The 27,751-nt window shown below is 47.6% G+C and overlaps 1 protein-coding gene and 1 long non-coding RNA gene across 2 annotated transcripts; one reads left to right on the top strand and one right to left on the bottom strand.

The window, feature by feature from the left end:
• Positions 1-1,104: 1,104 nt before the first annotated feature.
• KCNK12 (potassium two pore domain channel subfamily K member 12) lies at positions 1,105-20,867 on the top strand. Its single transcript, XM_055816578.1, has 2 exons — positions 1,105-1,954; positions 19,921-20,867. Exons 1-2 carry the CDS (start codon positions 1,603-1,605, stop codon positions 20,814-20,816), a joined length of 1,248 nt encoding a protein of 415 aa, XP_055672553.1. The 5' UTR covers positions 1,105-1,602; the 3' UTR covers positions 20,817-20,867.
• A 2,513-nt stretch (positions 20,868-23,380) lies between these two features.
• LOC129785349 (uncharacterized) lies at positions 23,381-27,706 on the bottom strand. Its single transcript, XR_008749276.1, has 2 exons — positions 25,700-27,706; positions 23,381-25,429 (listed from the first exon to the last, which is right to left on the bottom strand). It is a non-coding gene; the product is annotated as an uncharacterized LOC129785349 (long non-coding RNA).
• Between the last annotated feature and the right edge of the window lie 45 nt (positions 27,707-27,751).

Raw genomic sequence — 27,751 nt, 5'->3', positions numbered from 1 at the left:
AATATCTCAGATCCAAAATAAGAAATAAATGTGTGAAGAACAGCTACGGAGAAGTCCTAGTGACGGTAAATATCCATCTTGCTAGAAGGCACCAAGTATCTACCTAGAGGCAGAAAGGATTCTCCTGTATTAAAAATATGAAACCTAGGTTAAAACCAACATAAACCAGGGAACAAACTCCTGTCCAGGCAGGACTGACACTGGCAGCTGCAAATTGCGGGGAGAATTTGCTCTTCAAAGCCCAGACCTTTCCTACATGTTATCATCCCCTGCACACACATTTTCAGGACTGGCATCACTCCCATCCTCTTTGCAATACTTTATCAGTGTGAATTCTCTTTTAAAAAAAAATAATACAAATGTTATTATTTACTACAAGTCTCTCAGGAAAGGACTGCAGTTCTTACTGCAGCCTAATGGATAAGAACGGCTGTAGTGTTTGTTCCAAGCCAAACAGCGAAGAAAGAATCCACCGGCTTAGGGGGAAAAAAAATCACCTTTCAGATGCTAGCTATGATTGAATGGGCGTTTGGCACCGAAACCAAAATGTGTCATTTTCTTGGGTCCAACTTTGTGCAGCCCAGAAACTGGAGTCAGAGCAGAAACAACAATCGGTACACCTAGAAATGGCTGCAATTAATTAATTAGCCCTCCACCGACCACCGCTAGCTCCCTCAAAACCACCTCACTTGGCACCGGGCATAGAGAAAAGGTTTTAAAGCTAAAAACCTCCGCAACAGCAAGGCAACGGCAAGGGGGGCGGCAGCCGTCCGGGGCCGCAGTGGGCAGCAGAGACCAGGGGAGCAGCGGGCAGGGCAAGGCAGGGGAGGGCAGCGGGCAGGGGAGCGAAGCGGGCAGGGCAGGGTAAGGCAGGGGAGGCCAGAGCAGGGAGCAGGGCAAGGCAGGGGAGGGCAGTGGGCAGGGCAGGGCAAGCCAAGGCAGGGGAGAGCAGCGGGCAGGGGAGAGCAGCGGGCAGGGGAGGGGAGGGCAGGGCAGGGCAAGGCAAGGCAAGGGGGAGGGCAAGGCAAGGCAGGGGAGAGCAGCGGGCAGGGGAGGGCAGGGCAGGGCCGCCCCGCTCCGCCCCGTCCCTCCCCCGTCCCGGGCTGCGGGCGGCCCCCCGGGGGCGCGGCACCGGCGGCGGCTCCCCGGCCCGGGCGGGCGGCGGCGGCAGCGGGGCCGGGGGGGCCTTTCGCGCCGGGGCCGCGGCTGCCGGGGGCCGCGCCGCACGCTCCCGCCCTCCGCCCGCCGTCGGCCGGGCGCCGAGCGGAGCCTCCGCCTCCGCCTCCCCGCGGCGGTCTCCCCCGCGGCGGGGCCGCCGCCGCCGCCCCGCATGGCCAGAGCCAGCCGGCCGGGGCGGGCCGCGCCGCAGCAGCCCCCCGGCCCCGCGGGCGAGGGGCGTCGGGCTGAGGGCGGGCGGGCGAGAGCGGCGGCCCCGGGGCGCCTCCGCCAGCCGGCCGGGCAGCCCCGCCGGGGGATGACTCAGAGCCGCGGCCCCTGCAGCGAAGCCGCCGCCGCGCCGGGCTCCGCGCCGCGCCGCCCCATGCCCGCGCCCCCCGCCGGGGGCCGCCCGCCGCCCGCCGCGCCCGCAGCGCCGCGCACCGGATGATGCCCCCGCGGGGGGCGGCGGGCTCCTGCCGCCGGCGGCGCCTGGCGCCCCTCAACGAGGACAACGGGCGGTTCCTGCTGCTGGCCGCCCTCATCGCGGCGTACCTGAGCGCCGGCGCCACCGTCTTCTCGGCCCTCGAGAGCCCGTCGGAGGCGGCGGCGCAGCTCCGCTGGAACCGGACCCTGCACAACTTCAGCCGCATCTTCAACATCAGCCTGCCGGAGCTGCGCGTCTTCCTGCGGAGCTACGAGGCGGCCATGGCCGCGGGCATCCGCGTCGACGCCCTGCGGCCGCGCTGGGATTTCCCCGGCGCCTTCTACTTCGTGGGCACCGTCGTCTCCACCATAGGTGAGCGGGGCCGCCGGGGGGTGCCGCGGCCGCGGCCCCGCGCCGGTCGTTATAGCGACCAAAGTTTGGGGAGAGGCGCTGCCGCGTTGCCGTGGCAACCGGGGGCCTGGCAGTCGCGGAGCGGGGGGGCCGGGTCCCTGTCCCCGCTCACCCCGCACCCCGCGGGGGTCGCGGTCCCCCCCCGCCCCGCTGCACGGAGCCCGCCGGGGCCGTGGGACCGCTGGCTGGCGCGGTAGCCGCTGTCCCGGCCCGGCGGCGGCGGGAGCCCCGTGTCCCCCGCCCAGCAAACTTTTGCTGCCGGCTGGGTGGCGGCACGGGTGGGCTTCGGCCGGCCCGAAGGAGCGAACGGACTGGGTCGTGGGCGCCCCCCGCGCTGCCCTCCCTGCCCGCGCTGCCCGCCCGCGCTGCCCTCCCTCCCTGCCCGCAGCGGGTGCGCCACACGGTCAGCGGCTCCTTAGCAGAGAGGCGGCCCCGGGGGCTGGTAGCCAGCGGGCTACTGGAGATGCTGAAGCGGTAGCCAGGCTTTCGCCGTTGCCTGATCGCTGAACTTGGTGCTGGTTTTCATTGCTGACATAGTTAAGATGTATATGTAAAGACATAATCTACACGCAGCCGCTTGTCTTCTAGCTGTACCATAATGTACGTTCTCAGTACATCGTTGGTGACAGCTGGCTGCAGGTACCCGTATCAGATAGGTGTTTAGGAAGAACCTCGCTTTATGAGGAAATGGTGAGTTTTGGGGGGAGGAATTTTTTTTTACTCTAAAATTGCCAGGTTTTTACTCTAAAAGCACCGTTAAAAACTGCCGTGTGAGAGATTTACTTGGAAGTAAAGCTGCGGCTGTCTGCTGCTCTCAGGGTATTGCTTGAGAAATCCCATCCCTGCGAACACAAGGTCTTAACGATTTTCTCTCTCTGCCAGGGGCTTCTGAGCATAAATGCCATGCCTTCCTTTTATTAGAGAGGAAGAAATTATTGCACTTACATTCATTAGGTTTGGAAAATGTTTTATCAATAGTGACTAATCTGTATAATAGAGTCGTGATGGTGACTACAGCAATGTTGTCGGGTATTGTTACTTTTTGCATTGAATAATTCAGTTAACTTTTCCCTTTCAAGTACAATAAATATTACAGTCATTAAAACACCGTTTTAGTTGTTAGGCCTTCTTCATCACAAAAGCATATATTTTTAAGAGATTATTATGACTGACCTGAATGGATGGAGAAAAAAAAGTCCGTGTATTAACAAATCTACTCTTTCCTTACACCTGCTGTAGAAAACAGAGAATCTTCAGGTGGTGTGTGAAGGCAGATCTGTGCACTCCTGCCCCAGCCCTGGCTTCTCCTCTCTGTCCTTATTGAAATGTAAAATGCTGCCTCTTCATTTGCAAGCATTTGTTTGCATCTCCACTTTGTTGCCTTACCTGGGCTGAGGGGATGAGCAGCTCAGCAAGGTTTTTGGCTATCTTGACAGGTGTAAATGGCTGGAGCAGGGACTGTGTTTCTCATATTCCTGTAGCACAGCCCAGGGCACCGCTCTTCCTTTATAGTCAACAATGTCAAGATCTCTCCCACAAGAGATGGAGGCTGAAGCTTGTTTTCCCCCGACTACAACAAAGGCCAGATTCTGCCAAGTGTTCCCCTGAGCAGTACCTTCTCTTGGCATACTACCTGCTAGTGCTTACTCCTCGATTGCTTACAGTACTTTGCGTGAGTTCAGCGAGCCTGCTGCAGAGCAAGGTTTGGCTCTGAGTGAGGAGATGCAGCAGCAGGAGTCGTGCCTTGGGGCTCAGCGAAGGCCATGGCAGAGCCGCTGTGCTGAGGGCACATGCCAGCAGGAGTAGTTTCTCCTGGAGTACCGGCATCCCAAGGCTCCTGCACCCCATCCTGGCATAGCTCTTAGTAGCTACATGTGCAGCTCTGGCAGATGAAGAACTGCTGCCCCCACCTCAGCGCTTCTCCTCACTTGCCTCTTCAAGCTGCTGCAGCTTGCAGAGAGGCAAAGCCCACGGTGAGCTCAGCCTAGCTGCTTCTCCACAGGCAAGGTTTCTTCTGCCGCACAGTTGTATTCAGTTATTACTGGCGGCTGTGCTTGCCCGGCAAAAGCAAAAAACCCCAGCAAATTAACTATTTGTCCCACTAAAACCCAAAAGCCGTACTCTTAATGAAACATGGACAAAGCTGTCTTGCTCACAGTCCCAGCATGGGTGAAACCAAATGGTAGGCATCAGAATGTCACCTGGGGCAGCGGTTCCAGAGCCATTCTTTCGTGGTCCCTTTGTTCCCTCCCAGCTAGCTCACTGATGTACCTGCCTACCTGGGCTGCCTTTGATGCCGCCGTCTGCTCACGTACCATATTAGCCTGGTTCAGAGCGGTTTCACTTGCCTTCACATCACACTTAATTCACAAGGAGAATGCTGTCTTTACTCAGCCGCACCAAGAACATCTACAGTCAAAACAGCTTGCCTTCCTCAACAACTTCAGCAGTTACATGTGTCAAAGCAACTTTATTACTCCAGCTAAACACGCTCCTAGTGACGCATCGGAAGGGTTTCTTACTCATTGCTTAACAAACAGCAAGTAGACACCATGTCTGTCAAGGGTAGATCACCCGCAGGTTACTCAGCCTCTGATCTGTAGAGGATTCCAACTCACAGAAAACTCGCTGGTCTTTTCGAGTCCTCACTCTGCTCTCCCTGGGTTTAATAAAGCTACTAAATCATTCATATGTATATATATGAATGTACCTATATAGATATGAAATACTGTCACCTGGGGACAGTGCTGCAAGTTTTCCTGGGTTTGTGTAAGCCGAACAGGGGGAGGGGGCTCCAGTTCTCCATCCCTCCGTGAACACAAGGGTTAGGTACTGTCAGGCTTGGAGCAAGCTGCGCCATCCACCCTCCTTGAGCAGGGCCTTTGCAGAGCCGAGCAGCTCCCCTTTGTTAGGTGCTTTGTCTCCTCTACTTCCCTGGCTGCAGTTCTGCATCTTCCCTAGTCACACAGGGAGGCAAACAAACCCTCTGGGTGGGAAACACCTTAGTGGGGTCTTTAAGAAACGAGGGAGAGTTAAAATGAAATGTTAAGCCTGATCTTAAAGCATCTTCCTGAACAGCCCACAAAGTGGTGGCTTGCAGTCCATAAAGCACTCTTGATAGCACTCTGGGCATTCAGTTTTTTATTTTTGCATTGTTTGGTTGAACACATTTGCATTTGTGGTTGAATAATGAAACACTGAGTCTATTTTTCACTAGACATCTCAATTTTCAGAGCTATTTAAGAAAACTCTTCAGTCCAATTTCTGCCTTCCTGCTGTCAGTCTATACCATTTATTCAGTCATGATTTTGCACTCCAAAAGGTATTTTTTTATAGGCAATTATTATTATTAATTTGTTCTCATTCTTTAAGGAGCAGCTCGGTGAAATGTGTTCTTGATTCATGGGTCTGACTGGCAGTACCTTCATTTTCACTTGAGTTTTTTCCTTCCTTCCCCAAATGCAAATCACAGATAGTTCCCAGCACAAGCAAAGCAGCACTCGGACCAGTTTTCTCCGTGGTAAAATGCTGCGGAGTGCAGCAGCATCCATCCTAGCTTCCCCCATGCTCTGGTGGCACCAATTCATTCTGCCTAGTGCATAAGGCAGCTCTGGGATGCCCGAAGCTCTGGAGTTCTGGTTCAACCCACGAGTCTAGACTCTGTACCCAGATTTTTCTCTCTCAAATGTTAGAATAAACATGAGATGCCTATCTAGTAAAACATATCAAGGCATTGACTTAGTAAATTTGGATTTTAAGCTTTGTATGTGTAAGGATGTTTTCAAAAATCAAGTGATACAATCGCTTTATAGAAATCCATACTGGGCATTAAAAATTGAGGTCAAAAGAAGTACTCCAACATGTAAAAGTGATTTTTCAACATAATATTTTTAAAAAGCACCCTTACTGTGGGTGGATTTTTTGGGGATGGAATGTGTCTGGGTTATAGGTGCTTGAGAAGGACCCCAGGGAAGAAAAGACGCAAAGTTCTGTCCCTGCCCGGCTGTGCAAGGGTTACGGGTGTTCAGAGCACAGGACCGTTCATCCTTCCCTTATCCCTGAGGTATCCTGTGAAATGGCTCAGTATTCGCGAAGGGATGGGGCATGCTCTGCTCCTGTCTCACAGAGCTAAGGCACAGCTCTGTGGTGAGATGAGAAGCAGAGCTCTGAAACCACATGAAAAAAGGCCACATAATGGGAGACATAACATTTGGTATTTTTTTATTTCCAGCTAACTAGCTCCCAGCAGCTGCCTTGCTTTCCTTGCTCAGGGTGGCAGCTGGATTCGACCCTCTTCCCTGGGTCCTCTGTAGGGACCTGGCACACCCAGCACATCATTTCTGCTTGTGCTCCACAGCCTAGGCACCACCGCCACGCACTTGTAAAATATCCTCTGGCTCTGGGTCATAGTCTTTTGAGAAAATCTGAAGGTCCAGACGTGCTGAAGGCGATAATGCGATAGCAACGATGTGCAGAAGACAGTGGGGCAGCTCAGCACGTGCGCGGTCAGGTGTTGGACTGCAGTGCTGTGAGCCTGCCTGAGAGCAGCCACTTCACACGGTAATTTGGCAAGAAATTCCACAAATAACCGAGATGGTCTGAAGGCTTTAAGGGGAAAATATATTTGCCCTGTCTTCTTCACTGTTGTATTTCAGGATATGAATCTGAGCTGCGGCTGGGGAAGGTTCTGGCTCTGCTCTCCATGAGTGCACTTTCAGTGTCTGTACGGCCAAGACAAACCAAAAAGTGACAAACCAGCGTGTGCACCTCAGCGGCAGCAGCGTTACGCTCCATCAGGGCTCTGCAGTTCTCTGAGGCTCGTACAGGCAGCTTTTGCAGATTCGCATTAGGGGGCAGTTGCCTCCAGAGCTGACCTTTTTGAAGTTAAAAAATAACGAAACAAAAAACAAGCGAGGAAGCAGTTGGAAGAGCGAGCAGTATTATTAGGCTGCAGTGTCAGGTTATTTGTCTTTGCCATCCCAGATGCGGTCTGCAGCCAGCAGGAGTTTCAGCTTAGTCTGCTGCAGCCAGATCCGATTCCTTCGGTGTGTGTTATGTTTTGATCAATGTGCCGGTGGGTTGGTGAAAGTTATTTTCTCACTTGGGTATTCTTGATAAAGAACAGCAAGAGGCTCAGAGGCCAGCAGGTCAACTGTCAGCATTTTTCTGTGGAGAGAAGTGATCCTACAGTGATTTTCCCTCAGGTGAAGACCTGGCACCATGCAATGTTTTCTGCTTGCCGCAGCTGCATGGGAGTACTGACTTCTTCAGGTGCCACTGACAGGAATTTCCTAAATGTGTGGCCATAGGTTGGGTGCTCCAAGCAGAAAAGTAATCTTAGTCATAGCTTGCCTTCCTGTAGGTGACAGCAACAAGGATGACTTCGGGGTGTCCCTGCTGAAGGGCCACAATGAAATAATTTTGGTCTGAAATTTGTTGGGTTTTATTCTAGAAAGTGGGAGGGAGGAACCCCAGTACTTTAAATAAATCCCTTTTTAAAAGAAAAACAGTTTCCTGAAAATACTATTATAATCAGTCTCGGTACTGCTTAAGGTTTGCTTGCCCCTGTAGGGTTATGCCAGACCTGGAAGATGGAGCTATTGCTGTGCTTCGGTCATCTAAACGGAGTGATTTCTACGGAGCACACCAGCTCAGATTACTTAATCTGAAGAGTTTCAGAGGTTTCTTAAGTATTAGACCCTAGCTATGAAACCAAGTGTTTCAAAACAGTACCGTCAGTACAATGGAGACCGTTGTTTTACAGCTGGAGAGGTTAGTTCAAGGACAACCAAACTGCACTTCTTTTTGCTGTGGCTGTGGAGTTTGGGGTGCTCAGCTGGAGCACTGAAACCTGGGGTCTCCAAACTGGGTGTCAAGCACCACAGCATCTCGGAGCAGTCACCCAAAAACAAAGCCCATCTGTAACATCAGGGAATAAAGAATTTGCTCAGCATCACATGAGTTACGGTCCAGCATCTCAGAAGTCAGAGGCGTTTTATATTGACTTACTGTGTGCTGGCTGCTTAAAACAGACAAACTGGAGTTTGTAATCAAGGGTTCTCTATTTTTGCAGCCTTCAGGGTCCCTCTAGCTTGGGTAATTGAAGGAGCAATGTCTACTTAGTGGGCACGTACCCCCTGCTTAGCACCACATTCAATTTGGTCTTCAGTGATAGTCCTGCTGGGCAGCAAATACCCCTGTTTCGGTTCCCTATGCATTTATAAGAGCTTGGAGATGCGGTTGCAAACCAAACATTGTTAGGCCAAAATAGCACTTTGACAGCTTTCCATCAGCAGAGGCGACGTGTGTGGCTCCAGCCAGTCGGTCTGCATTACTAAGCGACCTCCCTGTAAACCAGTTACCGGGACCGTAATCGCTGGGCTGCCCTGTTTGCTGTAGGCTCATAAATCCAAATCCTGCCTGAAACCTTACGGGCTGTGTTCCCATGGAGCCTGGCCAGTCCCTTGCCGCTGCCCTCCCCCTTGGCTCTGCTGGGGATATTCCCCCTTTCCTTCTCTCGCAGCTTGCCTGGCGCTCCCTGCTCGCCCGCCTTGCCCGGGCACTCCTCCTTTCTCCAGCTCCTGCCACCTCCCTCCCAATTAGCACGCCCTCCCCTACCGATGATTTATTGGCTTGATTAAGTTCTGAGTATCTGTTTGATTTCTTCGCAGTCTTTCAAGTTAATAGCTCCCAAAGAAGTCAGAAGTCAAGCTTTACAGTTTCACTCTGTTCCTCGTCATACCTGTCCCTCCTCCCTAGCGTTAATTGACCCTCATTTCTTGTTCCAGTCTATTTCTTCCTTCTCCGATTGTCTTCACTTTGACACGGGTGATACACACTTCATCATTTTTTCTCACTTTTACACACTTTATCTTTGCAAGCACACTATTTGCTATTATGCGAGCTTTAATTGCCTTTCATCGTGGAGAGAAGAGGAAAACAAGCATGGGATAGAGCTGTTGGCGATTAACTTTGTGTAGCAGTATCTACTCCTGGCGTTGCGCTGGAAAATACAATGTCATCTCTTTAGTATTACCTTATCGTTGCAGCTGTTAAAGTCAAGGAGGATTTTACCTCTTTCCATAGTGAATTCAGGGTTAGAGCAATAGCAAACCATCTTGAAACATTTTGTCTGTAATTTTTAGCACAAGGATGGCTTGGTATTATTGGAAACTTAGCAGGTACCCATGATCGGGATAAGCCTTGCCTACCTGTGCCAAAAGAGACAGTTTTCACTGTGTGCCAGCACCAAGCACGTACCTGGGTGCACGACCGGTGGGTGAGGACAGAGGTAAGTGTTTGTGCTGGTGAACGTTTGAAATGTGAAAGTCCTCCTGAGCGCAGTAAACCTTTGAAGTGATAATAAAACCTTTTGTGAATAGAAACACTGAAGTAACAAACAGAATTATAATCTAAGGGGCAATTGCCTAGCAATCCAGACAAATCAAATATGTTTAATTTTATATCTCCTCAATAGCCTGCTTCTGCTGAAGTCAATAGTAGACCAGTCTACAGAGCTTTAGGAAATCCTACCTTACTCATTTTATTGGCACGCTAGGCGGATAAAACAAATGTAGGGCTGATGTTGGCAGCACTTGTCGTTCCTGTTAAGTAATACATCTTCCTGAGCTCGGTGGGTCTGCCCATGGCAATGGGTGCTACACCTAGCTGTAGACTTGGGAAGATTTTGATGCAACCTCTCTTGAATTAAGTGAGAACTAGAATGAAAATTAAATCTAATTGCGTTAGATGAGGCAAAGCGTTAGCAGCCTTTCCAAGTAATTAAAGCTTTGGAGTGGAATAAGATAAGAAATTGAACAGTTTGATGTTAACATGTGGGATTACTTATATGGGTGAGGCATTGCTATTGCTCGTGTTTGAAAATCCATAGTAAGTGCTTCTGACTCAGTGATGAAAAAAGCAGTAATACCTTGATGACAACTGTATCCCCACAGTGATTCCTCAATTAATTTTAACCTTTCTGAGCTTGTGCCACTGCAGCTTCTTCCCCTTCAGAAATGATGGGCCAAATGTTCACATTCATTCTCAAGTCTTACGCAGAAAGATTTAATCACGGCAGAAACAGCAACTAGGGGGAATTTGCCCACGTAAGAACTGGGGGAGAAACTAAGTCAGTACATTTCGATTGAAAAGAAAAGCAGATTAAATCCTTTTGGTTATTCATTATTGAATATTCTGACATCTTTTTGCTTGGACTGAGTATTGTGCAAGCAATACATTTATCTCTTGAGGATAAACGAAAAATACAGCCTCTTTTGTGCTCGGTGTGTACAGAGTCAAGTCTGCTTTTAAGCCCTTTGGGGGTGGAAATGACTGTGGTGTAAAGATCTTTGTAAATCCAAATTGTTATTTTAATGAGAGGGGCAGAAAGGAGCTGTTTGATAAAATCATTTGCCCGTTTACAAAAACTGCTACTGGAAAAGCTGTGAGGACAAGGCAAATCTTAAGCTCAAAACTGTCTTGATAACGTGGCAAAGTTGTTCGGTATCATTAAATTTAAAAGTAGTCAAGGGAGATACATACTAACTAAGGAAGGAAGATTAATGCAGAAGTAGAAAATGAGAAGTAACTGGTTATTGGCAGTCCTGTCACCCTGTGTTTCTATTACAGTTACTTAAAATTAGATCTTTGTGCCTTTGTGAATGAATTTTAGAAGAGCTGCCCAGGCAAAAAGATACTTGAGAATTTGCTGCTTTGCTTTCAGCTGGAACTTTTTGAAATAAGGGACTCATGAAGATGTATTTAAGCCATTAAGAAGTCAAGGTAGATTTCTCAGTTATTTTCATTAAATTGTAACTGTAGAAGCTTATACAGAGATTTGGGAAAAAAAAGGCCCAAAAGTGGGAAAGATGTTTGTGTGTTCAGGGTCTTCTTATGCTACAGGTCCACCTTTATAGGCTAGCTCTTTGTAATGCCGACGAGCTGAGGCAGCTATCAAGAAATAGATGTTCTCTGAATACCTGCCTACGTACACAGGCACCAGGGCAGAAGAAAAATACGCTGCAAGTCTGTTGTTTAATCCAGTCAAAAGAGAAGCCAGTGATTTAACCATTTGACAGCCTTCCCATCCATAAGGCTTAGAAAGCCCAGGAGTGACATCTTGTTTTAGCAGATTTCTCACGTGGGGAGATATGACATACACTCAAGATCACTTGTGAAATTCAGATAATGTGATTTCTTAGCCTGAAAAGAGGAGTAGTATGGGATATACCGGCGCTGGAGTGGCAGTACATGTGCAAGTATTCTTCCGAAGCCCGAAATGTCTCAAGAATATACCAACATGGGGATGCCATTTTTCTTATTTTCTTGCAGTTCAGAAAAAACAATTTTGCACAACTTTGGGTCTGCTCAGGCATCTGGAACGTGACTACAAGTTTCAGTAAGCAGCAAAAGCAGGTATGAATACTAATGTTTGAAACACTCCATTTGAAATGAGAGGGCATAAGTTTTTTTTCTGTTAGGGTGTTGCTTAGATACACAATTATTCACACACACAAAAAAACCACATTTTCGAAAACATAGGAAAATAAGAGCGGAAGCAGCTTTAAAGGATGAAAAAGTAAGACTGCAGCAGAAATCAGCTTTGGAAACCTTGTTCACCTTGAATCATATTATCAGCTACATGAAGACTGTGGGCAGGTCAGAGGAGGTGGCAGTGTGTGGGTCCAGATATTGGACACGGCTCCAGAGAGGGAAGGAATTGGCCACACTTGGGTCAATGAGCTGAACCTTCACGTACATCTGTGGTTACTGAGATGGGATTTGCGTATTTCGTGGTTATCATGCTTTTGGTTTTGCAGATTTTTTTTAAATAGTTACTCTACATTCAGGGATGTTTCCTCTGTCTGATACTGTCTCAGGGACCGCTGTGTTTTAGCTGAGGTTCGGCAGTGCTTAGGTAAGCCAGGGCTGGTGCTTCTGCATACAACAGGAACGTGAGCAGGGCTTTGCTATGGCCCCAACAACTGTCAGTGCCAGATTTTGAAGACACTTACCCTCTAGTGCAAGGCAGAGGTTTTCTGCCATCATATAACTGACTCAAGCAACCAAGGAGCGTGTGGGCTATATTTTACCATTATTAACACCTCCATCATTTCAGAAAAGACTATAGCACAGTGTTTGTCCCCAGCTGTTAGGAAAAGGAAAGAAAACAAACCAGAGGTAGGACCCTGCGATGGTCAGGTGCGGAGGCAGCCACCAGAGCAGCTCTGGGCTAGCAGAGGTCAATTCGCAAGGAGGCAGGCTGCAACCAAAAGAAGGAGCATCCAGCTGTCATCCCCTTTTTCTGGAAGTCTTCCTTTGTGAGGTGCTTTTGCACTAACTTAGCCAACACTAACCCGTATCCTTTCAGTTTTAACGAGCCATTAGAGCACCCCAGCCGTGCCAAGGGGCAGGGCGACTGACCAAACAAGAGGGAGTTCAGTATCATCTTGCTGAAGGTTTGCCCAAGAAAGGGAGCATCAAAGGAAGGAAATAGTTTCAGTGTTGATTTTTAGGACTGTAAACCAGAGTCTGGCCCCAAGAGTTTAGCAGAGAAGATTATTATTTTTTTTATATACTATATATTATATATATATATAATATTATTTACAAGAGCCATATAACCTGAAGCATTGGAAGAAAGTTTGTTTATGGAAGTATGTTGACAGAGAAGGAAGATGGTCAGGCCACAGGACGCCTCAATCCCTTTACAGTTGAGAGTCAGCAAGAGTAACGCCACCTCGTAGGTCCTGACTTTCTTCTTCTCTGTGCAGTTTGAATTCATACTCCTCTGATTTTCTTCCTTCTCGGAGCTTCATTCCCCATTGTCTCCTTTTAGGAGCCGGCCCCTGTCCCTCATTAGAAAATCTGCTCTGCTGCAGTAGAATTAACCAGAAAAACCCAACATAAGCTTGGCAAAGGTTTGGAGCCTCAAGCCCGTGACCCTCCCCATGTATTCCCTCTTCAGGGGGGCTGCTTAGCAAGACCTCCGGCCGGAGCTGCTGCTCAGCTGGCAGCGCTGGTGGCTTGGCACAAGCCTTTCCCCATTTGCTTGTACAAGTTGCATAGAGGAGCAGCCAGCCCCAGCCAGGGAACCGTAAAACTGATTTAGAGACACTTCTGCGTCTCCCTTGGCTTGGTTCTGTGCCAGAGCAGCTTGGCCAGACCAGATGATCAGCCTCCTTCTGTATTTATTGGGCTATATTTTTATGGTAATGACACGTAGTGGTGAGCAAGGGTGGACTTGTTTAGTCTTTGGTACACGCTTTCTCCTCACGCTGTACACAGAAAGGGCGGCATGTGGTACAACTGAGAGTAAAAGCTCTCCTACTTGTGGTAAATAACAGGGCAGGAGTACTGCTGCTGCTGGCGAAGCTGAAGGCCCAGCATTTCTCTTTTTAAGGATCATTTATCACTCAAATTTACAAAAGTTAGGCCACTTGAGATGATAAATGTGCCTCCTGAGTACTCACTGAAAACTGAAGATCTTTCCTGGAAAGCTCAGATGGAAGGTGTTAGCATAGGAAAACACACTTGGGAAACCTGCTGGGAGGAGGAGGAGAAGGCAAAGATACGTGAGCAGCCAGATTTTGAGGAGCATATTCCTCTCCCCTTTCCTAGGGGACCTGAGGGGGCACCCCCAACGCCTTAGACCCCATCAAGGTGGTAACATTTGAGGTTTCTGAGAAGAAACCTCACCCTTACTCCTCTTGGGTCTGGCATATCCTTCACCCTAAATATGTTGCTCCAGCTCTGTCAGGCATGATGACATCTCCATAAGGCATGGAGTCCCCTCCTCACCTACCTGCTGACACAGCTGGGTGTCAGCCACACACGGCAACACCTCCGTGTGCGAGTACCCTACACCTGGAGTCAGGCTTCATGTTCCCATCTGCAGGGGGTTTCACAAGACAGTGGTTTCCTTGCAGCTTCTTAGCCTCCAGCCACCCCCCCATCACCTTTCTAGCAGAGGAGATGCTTCACCACCTTCTCCCCTCCAAATTTCCTCTCCAGAGCACCCAAGTCCCCTCTTCGGTGCCAGGCTCACAGCCACCAGCACCTCTGGTTACCTCCACAGCCCCCTCCATCACATTGCTCCCTGTTGCAGGTGCCTCCTGCCCCTCGTGGCATCCTGCTGCTCCCAAGGGATGCCCACGGGAGCACAGACCACAAGCAGAAATCACAGGTTGCTGGAGGGGCTGGCGAGTCCCAGCATCCCTGGTCTGCCAGAGCTGCCCCACTGCCTCCCAGCCCTGGGGACAAGGCGCTGCTCTCCAGCCCAGGGGACAAGGCGCTGCTCTCCAGCCCTGTCTCTCATCCTCACCCAAGTCACTGGTGGCATAATTTTAGGTTCATCTTTGTCATTCCCCTCTACGGAAAAATATTGTTACATCTTGGGCTCTTGTTATACCCTTCACATGCACCTGGTAGCCAACAACCATTTATTATCTTTACCTTTCAGTTATTTAATGTCATGGCTGCCAGTTTAATAACTTTTTTTTTCCCCCCCAAGGAAACGTACGTTATTTTAGGCTGACAATTCTATTAAGTCTTTCAAGAAACAATGTACTTTAAAGAGGAATGAAGATGTGGCCATGGCCTTTTAGGCTGTGGTTTAAATCACAGCCAGCAGAGAAATGCTGAGGGTGATTAATTCTGGATGAGGTGTTTTGTTGTTTGATTCTGGGGATTGATTCTGGATGGTGATTCTGATGCTGAGGTGTTCCCTGATGCTCCACGTAGCAGCGCTTAGGATAACCAGTAACCCGATCACAGCTGTGTTTAAACAGGATAAAATTGGTGCTGTGGAAAGCCTTTAATAATCCAAGCAGCTCCTGGGAACTCCTTAATGTTCAATTAATCACCTCCGGGCTCTGTTCTGCCAGCGTGGCTCCTTTGAGTAGCAGTTGTCTCCAACACCTGACTAATATTTCACCGGTGGAGATGTAACAAGGAGCAACAGCAGTGACCTGGATGGTTTTTAAATACATCCATTGCGTTTATTGTGGTGCTCTTTCAGGTCACAGAATAGACTGGTGGGCACCTTTCCCCACAGTCTCTGGTGGACTGGTTGCATGCATGAATGTTTTTGAGTACTGAACAGTCAGAGGAGTTCAGGGGAAAAAAGACCTGGTTTAGTCCACCCTGGTTTACAAAGCGAATTTACAAGACCTCTGACCACCTATTTACTGTAGGCTTTGGGGAGAATAATCCATATTAAAAGAATGTTATTAAAATTACAGTTAGGAAATTAAAGTTGGGAAATGCCAGAAACAGCCAGCTTATTCAACTTGAAGTGGTATATGTATTACCAAGGATGGGTGCATCGAGAGATTAGATTGATTGATTGATTGATGGATTGATTGATTATGGGAGCCTGTCCTTAGCTGCATAGTCACTCAGTATTTTCTCCATGAAATATCTGCTCCAGTACAGGGATTACCAAGGACTGCCAGCTTGTGTGTGATACCTGTGAGAGCACCCCCAAAACCTGCAGTGCTACCTCATGTCTTCAGGTGTAACATGTGTCTGATTTAAAGGGTCTTAATGCACACAGTGCTGGACAGGGGCTACTGTTGAGGAGCTCTGTCTCCAGATAGTAATCTAAATAAGATCAAAAGTGATTGTACAGCATCGTTGATATTAAAGGCTCTGGCAATGGAAAAGCTCTAAATAAATTTACCGTTTCAACCCAAAGTGGGGTGGTATTTTAATAAAGCAGGCTGGCAAAGATGTTAAAGGGAAAGTTAGTTGTTCATTTGTAGTCTGAAATAGCAAAGCCAGGTGGAAGAACACCTTTGTAGTATTCTCACTCCTTGGGCAAAAGCACTGGATGCAGCAGAAGGTTTCCATCTGCGGCGGTTTTGTTGGCTCTGAGCTGTGACCCTGTATCCAAGGCAACTGTTTCTGGATGTTGGGTGGTAAGGAGCTGCAGAATAAATGAGAGGTAGTTGTGAAAATCACAGGTATGACTGGACCAGGGGCAATAATGATGAAATGCTAACAGGTGGAGAAGAGATTGAGGGGAGCACCAGAACACGAACGTGGAATTCAGAATAGGATGTCTTGTTCCTTGGTACGGTATGGTATATGTGTTAGTCAGTAAAGACCAACCAAGACTATTGGAAAGCCATGAAGTAAAGCAAGTGTGGAACAGACACGAAACAGAATTAGTTGCTCTTAGTTTATCTGTGCTCTGTAATGCCCATCTCTTGGGACCAGCCCTGTAAGAGCTTAATCTTTGTGCTGCAAGAACTTCATTCCCTCTAGAAGCAGTGTTCTGGTTGTAGAGAGGGGGTTTTGTTTATTTCTGAGAATCCAAATTTTTAAAAGTTAGGTTCAACCATTTTAGTTTCTTTTCGTTCCTTTAAATATACCTGCATTATAGTTATGTAGTGATACAGAGGTGATGCTGCTTTCATGACCGAAGTGCTGTCACGCTCCAGGGTTTGGAATGACAGCCCGCTTGTGCTGAGCTGCTGGGGGAGCCGTGTCCCCTGGCACTACGCCTGCATGGGAAGAGCAGAGAGGCTGGCTGAAAGAGGCAGGGACACACTGTGCCGTGGTAAAAGGCTGGAAGACTTCCTTGTGTTCAGTTTTTGAGGTGACCAAAACTTTCCTCCATCTCTGGGTAAATACATGCTCATTGTTCCTTGATACGGTATGGTATATGTGTTAGTCAATAATAGACCGACCAAGACTATTGGAAAGCCATGACAGTAAAGCAAGTGTGGAACAGACATGAAACAGAATTAGTTGCTCTTGGTTTATCTGTGTTCTGTCTGCCACCCCCTTTAATCTCAAAATATGGTGAGACAAGGTAGTAGCCAAACCCAGCCGGCCGGAGAGAAGAGCTCACAGGTACTGAAGCTGATATTCCTTTTTGCATTCTGGCATCACCCATCTCTTTTCCCCGTAAGAAAATGGGTAAAAGAAAAGAAAGCAAGAGCGACAGGCAGCGTATCACAAGTTTGTCCAGTTGCACTACCTCTTAAATCCATCACCAGCTACAGTAAATTAAAAATCCAGGTGATCAGAGTGGCAACCACAAAACCTGTTGTGCAAGTCGGGATGAGGGACTCATTAAGTGCCAGCACTTACCTATGAGAGGCTGCCAAGGGATAAATGTTATTTTAGAAGTTTTATCAACTCATCTGTACTAATTCTGTTTGTAGGGGGAGAAGTATCAGCTGAAATTAATGCTGCCACAGAGCTGGTATCTGAAGCGGTGGCTCAGAGTGGGTCAGAATTAGCATGGCGGGGGTGGAAATACTTGTGTCTGAGCCACACAGAACCAACCCCAAGGTTCCTGTACAATACGTGTCAGGGCCGTGAAAAATGCAAAGCTCTGCTGTGCTGCTTCCCTTTTGTTGTCTCAAAAGCACAGGCAGTTCTGGATGAATTTGTTTCATCCAGGCGTCATGACTTAGCCTTGAGCAAGGGCTGAGCTCAGCGGTGTGGTACAGAACATACCAGGGATAACCCCCTCGTGGTCCGTGTGATGCCGAAGGGACAAACACAGCTCACAAAGGAGGACCCTGGACGACGAGTACCTGCGCGCACTTCTGCCCGCCAGCTGTCGACCTGAAGTTACTGTGTTTGCCTGCCGGGCATATTTCTCAGCACTCGCAGTGCTGTGCTGGGTCCTTTCACCTTGCATGGCTACATACTGAATTTTGGTAAAGTGATGATGCTTCAGAAAATCCTGCTTTAAAAAAGATGCATCAAAATTATAAAACTTCCCCGCCTCTTGAATGATCATCAGAAAATACTAAAAAGTGCGAGTGCATTTACAGCTTGATCCAGACTGTTACTCTCTCTCTTTTTTTTTTTTTTTTTTTTTTGCAATTAATAAAAGCGTCTAGCCATATGTGTGACAATAAACCCATTTATTTTGAGGGTGACGTTCACATGCTTGCTGTGAAGCACATGTTGAAATGCTTTGCTGACAAGGCATGGGCGAACAGATGCCTTCTCCGTAACTAGCTGGCTGTGCATCCCTAGCTGGCAACGGCGGCAGGCTCCCCGGCTCCTCCTGAGGATGAGGCTCCAGTGGATGGATATTCATCATCAAACGAGGAGGCTGCTGCCAGCAGCCAGCCCAGCCCAGGGAACAGCTTCACCCCACAGAGGAGGCGCTGGGAAGAGCTGCCCAGTCACCCACGCTAAGCCCGGGACCCCAAGGCAGGTCTCACGAGGTCTGCTCAAAGGTGGCCTTTTAGCACGACAAAATGGAGAGACCGTGGGTCCAGAACAAAATCTCATGACCTCTTTGGCAATTTTTTATTTTCTGATAATGCTGTGCACATTTTTCACTGTCTTTTACAGAGAAGACTATTTCTGCTGTGAAGGTGCTGCTGATGCAGTGTAGTCCAAATTGCTGGCCCACGGCTGTTCCCAAGCGTGCCAGATCAGTTCTGAAAGCAGGACCACCTCTTCCCCTGTGCACCTTCATGTCATTGAAAAGCTATTTCCAAGTTTACTTGTCACCAGCGTTTACACTCTTTTGTCAACAAATGCAAAATTTTGTATCAATGAAGCACAAAGGGAGCAGAAGTAAATTACCCAGAAAAATACAGCCGTCACAAAAATAAATCAATAGATTTCAAGCCGCTGTCTCAACTCATTTTACACAGGGAATATTTTCCTGTTGGTGCTTAACGGTGCATCATGATAATAAACTGGATTTAATGATTTCATTATGCTCTATGCTAGAAGTAGCTCCTTTAACTTTGCAAACTTCCGTGATGTGGTCTGGTGTTTATATTTACCTCCCTGGATGTGTTACTTGATCAGCATTTTTATGGAACAATAAGGTAAAGAAATTCCAGCGTGTGGATTTTTCACAAGCCATTAATTTAGAGTAGAGGTGGTTATTTATTTATGGGGCACGAGCAGGCACCTCAATCCCATCAGTATGCTTTTTGACTGAACCACTAAGCGTTTTTACAGGGAAGAATAGCAGAACAAAGGCGATATGTACAGAACGGAGTTTCAGCAGAATCTTCCTGAGATAGTATGTGAAATGTACGTGATTCCTTCCGATAAAATAACGTATCAGGAAATAATGTGGCGCAAACTTACTGTATGTATTTGCATGCAAATGTAAGGTCGCTTTTGCTGTTATTTAAGTATCCGTCGGCATTACTGCTTACCTCTAAAATTATATGTGTGAGTAATGTCAAAACACAATTATTGTAAAGAGGAGGTGAATTAATATTGCTGCTGGATCTTTCCAGGGTTTGTATACTCTGCTTTTCCTATTGAACGGCGCAGCAGTGTTTTCCCTGCTGTAGTTAGCAGGTCCCAGTGCTGCAGCCTGCCAGGCGGCCCGCGGTGCGGCTGTCCTGCCGATGGCTCTGCCCTCCTCCTGTGATGATGCCAGGTGGGCTCGGCGCAGCTGGCATTTCGTTAAGGCTTTAAAGTGCTGTTGTTTTCCAAACAATGTGTAATAATGGGGAGGTGAGGGGTTTTTCCCTGTTGTAAGACCTGGAAAATTCCATCTTCTCAGCATGAATGGTATATATAATCAGACCTGATAACAGAAGCGTTATGCTGGGTTCCCTTAAGCTTTCCCTCGGGTTGTGTTGGCTCATACGCGTGGAGCCTTCACCTCATCCCACGTCGGAGAGGTTTGGGCTCAGGAATGCTTTCACCTGCATCTACAGAGCAGTGTTACTCTGTTAATTGTTGTCTTTCACCTCTGTGAGGATTTTTTTGCTTGCTCTTGAGTTTTAGTCATCTCGTTGAGCTTTCTGGTGTCATCTTCATTCTTCACAAAACTGGGTTTCGTGTTGGCCTCAGCTGACTTAGAGGTAGCACTCCTTTCATCCAGCGAGGTGGGACCTTTCTTAAGTTACGTATGTCCTGAGCTTATGCATGAAGAACCGTGTCATTAATGTCACCCATTTCTCTCCCTGCCTTAGGTTTTGGAATGACCACACCAGCAACCGTGGCTGGCAAAGTATTCCTCATCGTTTATGGCCTTTTTGGGTGTGCCGGGACGATCCTTTTCTTCAACCTCTTCTTGGAGCGCATTATCTCTCTGCTGGCGTTCATCATGAAGGCGTGCCATGAGAGACAGCTGCGAAGAAGTGGTCTCCTACCTCCCAACTTCCGAAGGGGGCCAGCTGTGTCTGGGGTGGGCAGCCTGGTGGGGTGGAAGCCATCCGTTTACCACGTGATGCTGATCCTGGGCATTTTTGCTATTACCCTTTCCTGCTGCGCCTCTGCCATGTATACAGCCGTGGAAGGATGGAACTACGTTGACTCCTTGTACTATTGCTTTGTCACCTTCAGCACCATCGGCTTTGGAGATTTGGTAAGCAGTCAAAATGCTGCATACCAAAATCAGGGATTATACAGATTCGGAAACTTCGTATTTATATTAATGGGGGTATGTTGCATATACTCTCTTTTTAATGTCATCTCAATCGTAATCAAGCAAGTTTTGAACTGGGTGTTGAAAAAATTCGAATGCAGATGTTGCCCAAAGTGCCATAAATCAAGTGCCCGCCTCGGACGTCGCAACGCCATCACCCCAGGAGCCCGCCTGCGGCGACATAACATCTCGATGGATGCTGACAGACAGTACGACAGCGACACCGAGGGGAGGAGGCTCTCCGGAGAGATGATCTCCATGCGGGAGCTTACGGCATCCAATAAAGTCTCCCTGGCCATTTTGCAAAAGCAGCTGTCCGAGACGGCCAACGGCTACCCCAGGAATGTTTGTATCAATACGAGACAAAACGGTTTCTCCGCTGGGGTGGGTGCTCTAGCCATCATGAACAACCGCTTGGCAGAAACGAGTGATTCTAGGTAGAGTTTTTGAAATTCCTTTTGTTTCTTTAATAAAAATAAAGTGGTGGTTAGAGTGGAATTGTTACTGTAAGCTACTGGAACGTTTTCAATTCAGAGACAGCCTTGGTATTTATTGGGCATTCAGCATTTATTTTCTGGGGGTTTTATAAGTCTTCTCTCATATGCAGTAACATCTTTACCATAATGTTACAGTTTTCCCCAAAGGAGTTTTTGGAAGAGACTTGGATGTCTTTGATGCAGAGTCTGATGAAGTTATAGGATGGTGTGCATGGTTAGGATGGTGTTAAAACCAACATGTTCTTCTTCAGAACGTAGCCTGAACCCAAACTCTGTGTTAACATGCATAAAACGGGCAAGTTCAGCTCCAGATTCAAACTTGGGGTTGATTAGGTTTGGCTAAACGAGTACCTGACAGCTTGTTGAAGCCTGGATCTGAACTCTGTGCTCTTCAGCAATTCCTCATAGCAGGCCTGTATATAACATACACATAGGTGACCGCAGTTACACCAGCTTTAGGGTGATTGTGCTTCACATGAATAATCCTACTGACTTCAGTGGTAGAGGATCGAAAGGGCTGACTGAATTCCCCTGCCTACAAATGATGCTTTTTAGCCAGTCTTGTCTGAAACGCTGCCCGCTGCCTAACTCTTAAAAGTCCGGGGATTACCAAGAACCGTGTGAAAACATGCAAAACTATTCCTATCTACTGAGTAAGTGAAGAGAGGCAGTTGTCAACTTTGGTACTGACTTCATTTAATGCAAGAGAAGCCAGTGAGCACCTCTGGTGTCAGGTGTTTGCATCACCACTGAAATGCTGATTTCGTTACTTCTAGATGAAAATAAGTAGCTGAAATGAATGTAGCCTCTGTGTTGTCCTAAAATTGCATCTTTTCCTTCTGCAGATTTGTTGCAGAGATTCACACAAATGATTTCCTCGCAGTTCTTTGGGGGTCCCAAGCCGGTACTTGTTTCCCACAAATCTGATCGTGTAGGTTATAAAGAGGAGCATTGCTTTGGAGCTCCCCCCAAACCTGGCTTCCCCCAAAACACTGGTACTAAGTCGTAAATTGGCCTTCGGCTGTTGCTGCTGCCTTAGGTCATATTTGATCTGTGCTAGCCCAAAAGAACCAGAAGCAAACCTGGTCCAAGCGTCTAGTTTAGCATGATAAATGGGTGCAGGGGAATTGCTGCAACTCTCTTTTCAGAAATATATGCCCAGCTCTGGATGGTTTCTCTAAATTCTCTATACTGTGCCATTCCTTTCATGATGTGAAGGTAAATAAAAAGGCTTCTGCTGTTCCCAGCAAGAAATAAAACTTCAGCATAAAGTCTGAGAAGCCACAATGGCCTGCTCTTGAAAACTGCTTGGGAAATTAAGGGCAAGACCATGAGTACTAGGGTTGATGGCTGAATAAATTGAAAAAGCTGATGAAAACAAACTTGGAATATTAGAAATGTTTGAAAGTATTTACATGAAGTTTCATATAGCTGTTTTATTCTGTTGTTTACTTTACTTTGTTTTGCATGGTTTTGGGGCATCCATAATTTTTGCTTTCCTTTAGAGTTGTAGTTGTGCAAAACATTTTGGAATTTAACCTTGGAAAACAAACTTTTGATTGGCACACTTGAGCCTGCCAGCCGAAGTACGGCAGCGATGGTATCTTTCGCCTGAAGGAGAAGGAATAAGGGCAGCAAATAAACCATCACACACGGATCTGTATCATGCTATACACGTAGTCACAGCTTTTATCGTGATGCATTTAGCCAAAACATGCAATGATGTTTATGTTGTTTCTAGGTGATACAGACTCATACTTAAGAGTAGGTGGTATGGCAGAGACCGTGTTCAGGAGACGTTCATCTGGCAGGAGCTTCCTTGGTGGCAGAGACTCCCTAAGGTCCGTGTGTCTGCTACCTGCTCCATCTCAGCTGCCACCTTGGAGCAGCCCTCTAAAGAAGCAGGCGGAGGGCACGGTGTTTGGGGATGCTATTCTGAAGTCCACTGAAGGACAGATTGAAGCAGGATGTGTAGGGGCAGGTGGTGGTCCGGGAAAGATTCAAAGGTTGCCTGCAAAGACCCAGTTCGGGAAAGTACCTTCCAGAGACGCAGGGGGCACCTTCAGAAACAGCCAAGGCAAGGAACCGAAAGAATGAAAATTTGTTCTTTTCCCTTGGGATAACTCCCGAGGGTAATTCTAACTGTGATGATTTATGTGTTTCCTTGAAGGTGAGTGGGGCACTGCTCTCTTTTTGCAGCTAGACCTCTCTTAGGGTTGTGTCTCAGTACATTGGCCATCCCTATGACTAGGGTTTTGCCAAGAATTTTTTTCAAAAAATTGCCATGAATATTACTCACTGGAATGGACCCCGCTGTGTGAAGTGCTGCATAAATCAAGGCAGACGGGCTCTGTCCCGAAGGACTTTGGAGTCTGAACAGATGGGAGCCCAAGCCACGGCAGAATTACTTAGGTTTATTACTTTACTCATAAAAATGTGTTCAAATGCATTAACGTCCTGTGAGCTCAAGAACTATATTTTTATGGTAACAAATTTGGAAGTTAAGGGATATTTTTTTTTCAGTAAGTTAAGGAATAAATATTATATCTATGATTATAATCATAGGTATTAAATATTACACCTATAATTATATATACATGTTTGCAAATCATTTTCAAACGACCTGTTCCTGCCTGGGAAACACAGTGAAGTCATAGGAAATGGTACATACCTCCTCTGCTCTTTCTGTACTTAGCTTCTGAGTCCAGTCACAGGCAGACACGCCGTCTGTTGTAATAACAGCTTAAAAATTTCCGAGCCTTTTTGGTGGTGCTGGTCACAGTGGTGCCAGTGCCAGGACCTGTTGACTCCGGAGGGAGCTGGGTTAGCTCCTAGAGCTGGGTTCCCTAAAGGGATTTGGGTATCTGATGGCTTCTCTGTGCAATTAGGTCTAATGTTTCTTTACTCCCAAGATCCTTGAGAGACTCCGTTCTGCTGCTCCTTGGCCTCAGAGGCATATAAAGTGCATGCCCAGTTGTCTGCCAGTGCCCCTCTTTCTCGCAGCACACATGTCCACAGAAGCTGACACAGCTCGACCACGGGGACACCCTCGGCTTGTACCAGCCCCCTAAAAATCCCCAGACCCCTCTGGCTCAGTAAGGCCCGTGTGTGACGGTTCAGAGCAGTTACTGAGCTGGGTCTCACTGGGGAGCATCTGCCAAGAGCTGGCTTTACAGTTCCCTCGTATTCAGGAGCCGAAGTCATTTTTCAAGGATGCATGGCAGCCAGGCTGCAAACCTCTGCTCGTCTGCCTGCTTGCACTGCCTGGGCACCCGTCACCCACCTGCATGAGCACCGAGCCAGGAGGACACAGGAGGTTTGAGAGCAGCCCTTCCTAGTCCTTCCTGCTCTTTATCTTTTCTTTAGGACAACTCCTTAAACTTGACAGGCTTGGGCACTGAACTCCTTCCTTTTATTGTGCATGGTCCAATCCTGCACCCCCAGGGCAGCCTGCTCCTTCTGTGAATTAAACCCTAAACACGCACCAGCTGCACCAAGCGCGGTTCCTCCTGGTATTTCATTTTTGCAGGTAAAGCAGATACCTGCATACCCAGCCACGGGCTGAAGCACAAGAAATCAGAAGGAAACTGAAGGAATAGAGCAGGACGGTGAAAGCACACTGCACTAGATTGCACTTTCTTTTTAGGTAACTTCGGAGCTGTATTACATTTATTAAAGGGCGGGGGGGCATGTTTCCAGGTTTTATTTTTGGGCAGCCTGGAAAGAATGCAATTAATTTAGGATTTAAGAGTTCATCTTCCCTGATAGAACCCCCTTCGCACCACCCTGCAAACCAGCAGTGGTGGCTCCCAGCTGGCCCAGACCCAGGTGTCCCAGCTGAGCAGCCGGGCAGGGAGCTCAGCCCCCGGCCCCAAACTGGCCCTCAGCTGCCTGAGCCCGAGAGGGGCGTTCAGGAGCGGCAGAAGGCGGCAAGACCCCTGTGAGCCAGCCCCTGGGGACAGCAAGGATTGCAAAGGTGTGAGCTGCCCGGACCCCCAGCAAGAAGGGAGGAGGTGCCACGTTCACCTGGCCTGCGTGCCAACACCTTGGCAGATGAGAATTAAAAATTGTCAGTGAAAATTAATAAGGGACAATAACCAAATTCAAGCGGTGTCTTTGCTCTCCCCTGGAGCTGAGAGCAGAGCAGTTACGAGGAAGTTTCTGGTGAAACCTGTAGCATTTGTGCGACTTGCCACTACATTTACTTCTTGGGGTTTGTCTTCCCTGTGTGTGTCCTGGACAAAGTTTGGAGTCACGCTGAGATGTCGCCTGAGTCTCTTCGGTTACTGCCCATCTGCAGCCACGCGTCTCGCTTTGTGTAAAAAAGTCAGGTTGCTTTTTGTTTACTTGCAATGTGAAGGATGCCCGTCAGGCAATACGGATGTTCAGAGAAGCAATCTCGTTGACCTCAGCCGCAGATGGAAATTTCTGAAGGACGAGGCTGCAGTTTGCCGGCCTCCCTGCAGAAGCAGCAATGCACAGTAACTCCCACTACCGCTAGCAAGGCGTACACAGGTTCTTTAGGTGGTGGCTGGGGCCGTGCAGGAGTAGGCACAACTGAAAATGGGAAAAAGAAGGTCTGTTATAAGGGATATTTGTGCTCTTTGACACATAACGTGCTAATTGATAACCCAGTTGCCAGATCTAATTGCAGCAAAGAGTGTTGGTGGAAGACAGGAGAAATGCAAGTCACACTAAAGCTGCCGGTGATTGCCCCGTGCCGTGCTCAGGTACCCAGGGATGCGCCGCGATGCTGCCCGTGCCCTTAGTCTCTCACCCTCCCCACCTTTCTGCGCTTGAATACCTGGGTATACAATGACCATTGACCTGTATCTCCTTGACTTGCTCCTGAGAGGAGGGCTTCAGCAGCAGTGGAGGTCACACGGCCAGGCATGCGGGCTTGGTATAAACCTGATTGCCTGTGTGGGATGACTTTATAATTATATGGAAATTAGGTGTACCAATGAGACCATTCTCACTTTTTTGTGTTTTCTAACCTTTAACTTGAAAAATATTCAGTGACTAATTATTACAGTGAATGTTCAGAGCTAATGTAAACAAAATCATACTTTGCTGATTGCTGGCAAATCTATGGCTATGGCTTCTGCTCTAATTGGGTTACTAATGTGCCTTTCCAAACCAACACACGTTTTCAATGTTATATTCAAATAATACAATAAATGTTACGTTACATAATAAATTCAATTAGGGCATATTAACACTCGACTCACACAAAATAACTAATGAAGCCTGCGTCGCACATTCTATAACCAGTATGCAATTTCTTTTTTATGAATACGCCCGTATTTGAGATCCTGTTTTGCTTTCACGAATACTCCTGCTAGGAAAACAGAAGCATTACATTGCAGAAAATGCAGGAAGATACAACCAGTTCCACTGAGATTTGATGCATAGGCTATGCATATTAGTGTATGCACAGTGAGTGGTTCATCACGCGTTATAAATACGTTGTGTAGCAATGGCACAGAGGAAGGACTACTTCAGTTTTACATGGCCACAGCCTGAACAGAGCTACCAATAAAGATGCATGCCTTTTGTCTTACTCTTTTTGTTTATTAAATGAGTAACATCCACCCTTTAATTGGAATAGACCTTTAAACCACAAGAGGAAAAAAAAAAGGAAAAAAAAAATGCAGTTGCCCTAAATACTGCATAGCCAAAAAGAGGTCTAGGATCAAATCCAAGCTTTCAACTCTCAGGAGCCACAATGGTGTTATTTCACTTTGAAGTGGGGCTGCAAACCTGCAGCTTTCCTATCTGCTGTGTTTAGTCTTTTCCTTGGGAAAGGAAAGAGACAGTAAATATGGATACAGCGTATAGCGGAGTACCCAATGGTTTGGAAATTTAGCACGAGACAACCCCAAATCGGGTTTTTCTCAAGGTACAGCAAGTGTACCGTTACCCAGGAACGAAAGGTGTGGGAGAAGGAGAGGCTCACAAGTGTTCTCCAGCAGATCCCGCAGGAAACCACAGACCTGCCTTGCTCTCCGTACACGTGCGTTCTGCCCCGCCACAGGGCACGGAGGCTGGCACAGCCCCAAGGAGCTCCCGTTGCGTTCCAGGCTCCGCCACCTCGTCAGGCACATAAAGCATCTCGCGAGGTACAGGGGGGGCAGAGCGAGTGACCACCTGCGCTTCGTTCGGGAGGCAAACGCTGTCACCTAATTAGCTCACCTAATCCTAAGTTTTGTGAATCAGTTTTATCCCCTGCAAGTAAAATTACGTCCGTAAAATTTTCGCTTCTAGTAATATCCATGGGCTGTACAGACTGCAAGAGTTCAGTTCCAATTTTATTGTAAAACCTCAGTATCTGAAAGCACAACATCGGAAAAATGGGTTTGGGGCAGGGTGGGGGGTGTAGACACTACAGAAATAAAAGGTGATGTCATTCTACATATACACACATTTTTAGCTCACTAGAATTTAGCTCACCTTGTGTACTCTCTGCAAAAATATAAGTTCTGAATCTCAAGCCAATTTAAAATACGTGAATTTCAATATATCTGCTCAAAAATACTCCTGTTTGGTTGGTTGGTTTTTTTTTTTAAAGGGGCACAGCTTGGTAGATACCTTTAACTGAACTGGCATTATCATTTTCTATTACAAAAATCAAGAATTTTCCTTCTGCAGTTAATTCCACTGGGTTTGGTGTTTGCTTATTTCTGTACTTCGCTAACTGTGAGTTACAAAAGGAATGACCAGTTCAGTGCTGGTTTCTGGCTGGTATCACTTTCCCATTAGCATTGATTGCAAACAGCTGAAATATCAATACTAGAAAATTATCCAGCAAATGTTCCCAGACACTTTTCTGAATATTTTTCTTTCTAAAATTGTTTTGTAAAATCTAAATTATGAGTA

This window comes from Falco peregrinus, chromosome 11 (assembly GCF_023634155.1).
Source record: "Falco peregrinus isolate bFalPer1 chromosome 11, bFalPer1.pri, whole genome shotgun sequence".
NCBI classification, from domain to species: Eukaryota; Metazoa; Chordata; class Aves; order Falconiformes; family Falconidae; genus Falco; species Falco peregrinus.
Note: the sequence above shows the minus strand (reverse complement) of the source record. Positions and strands in the feature narration are given on the sequence as shown.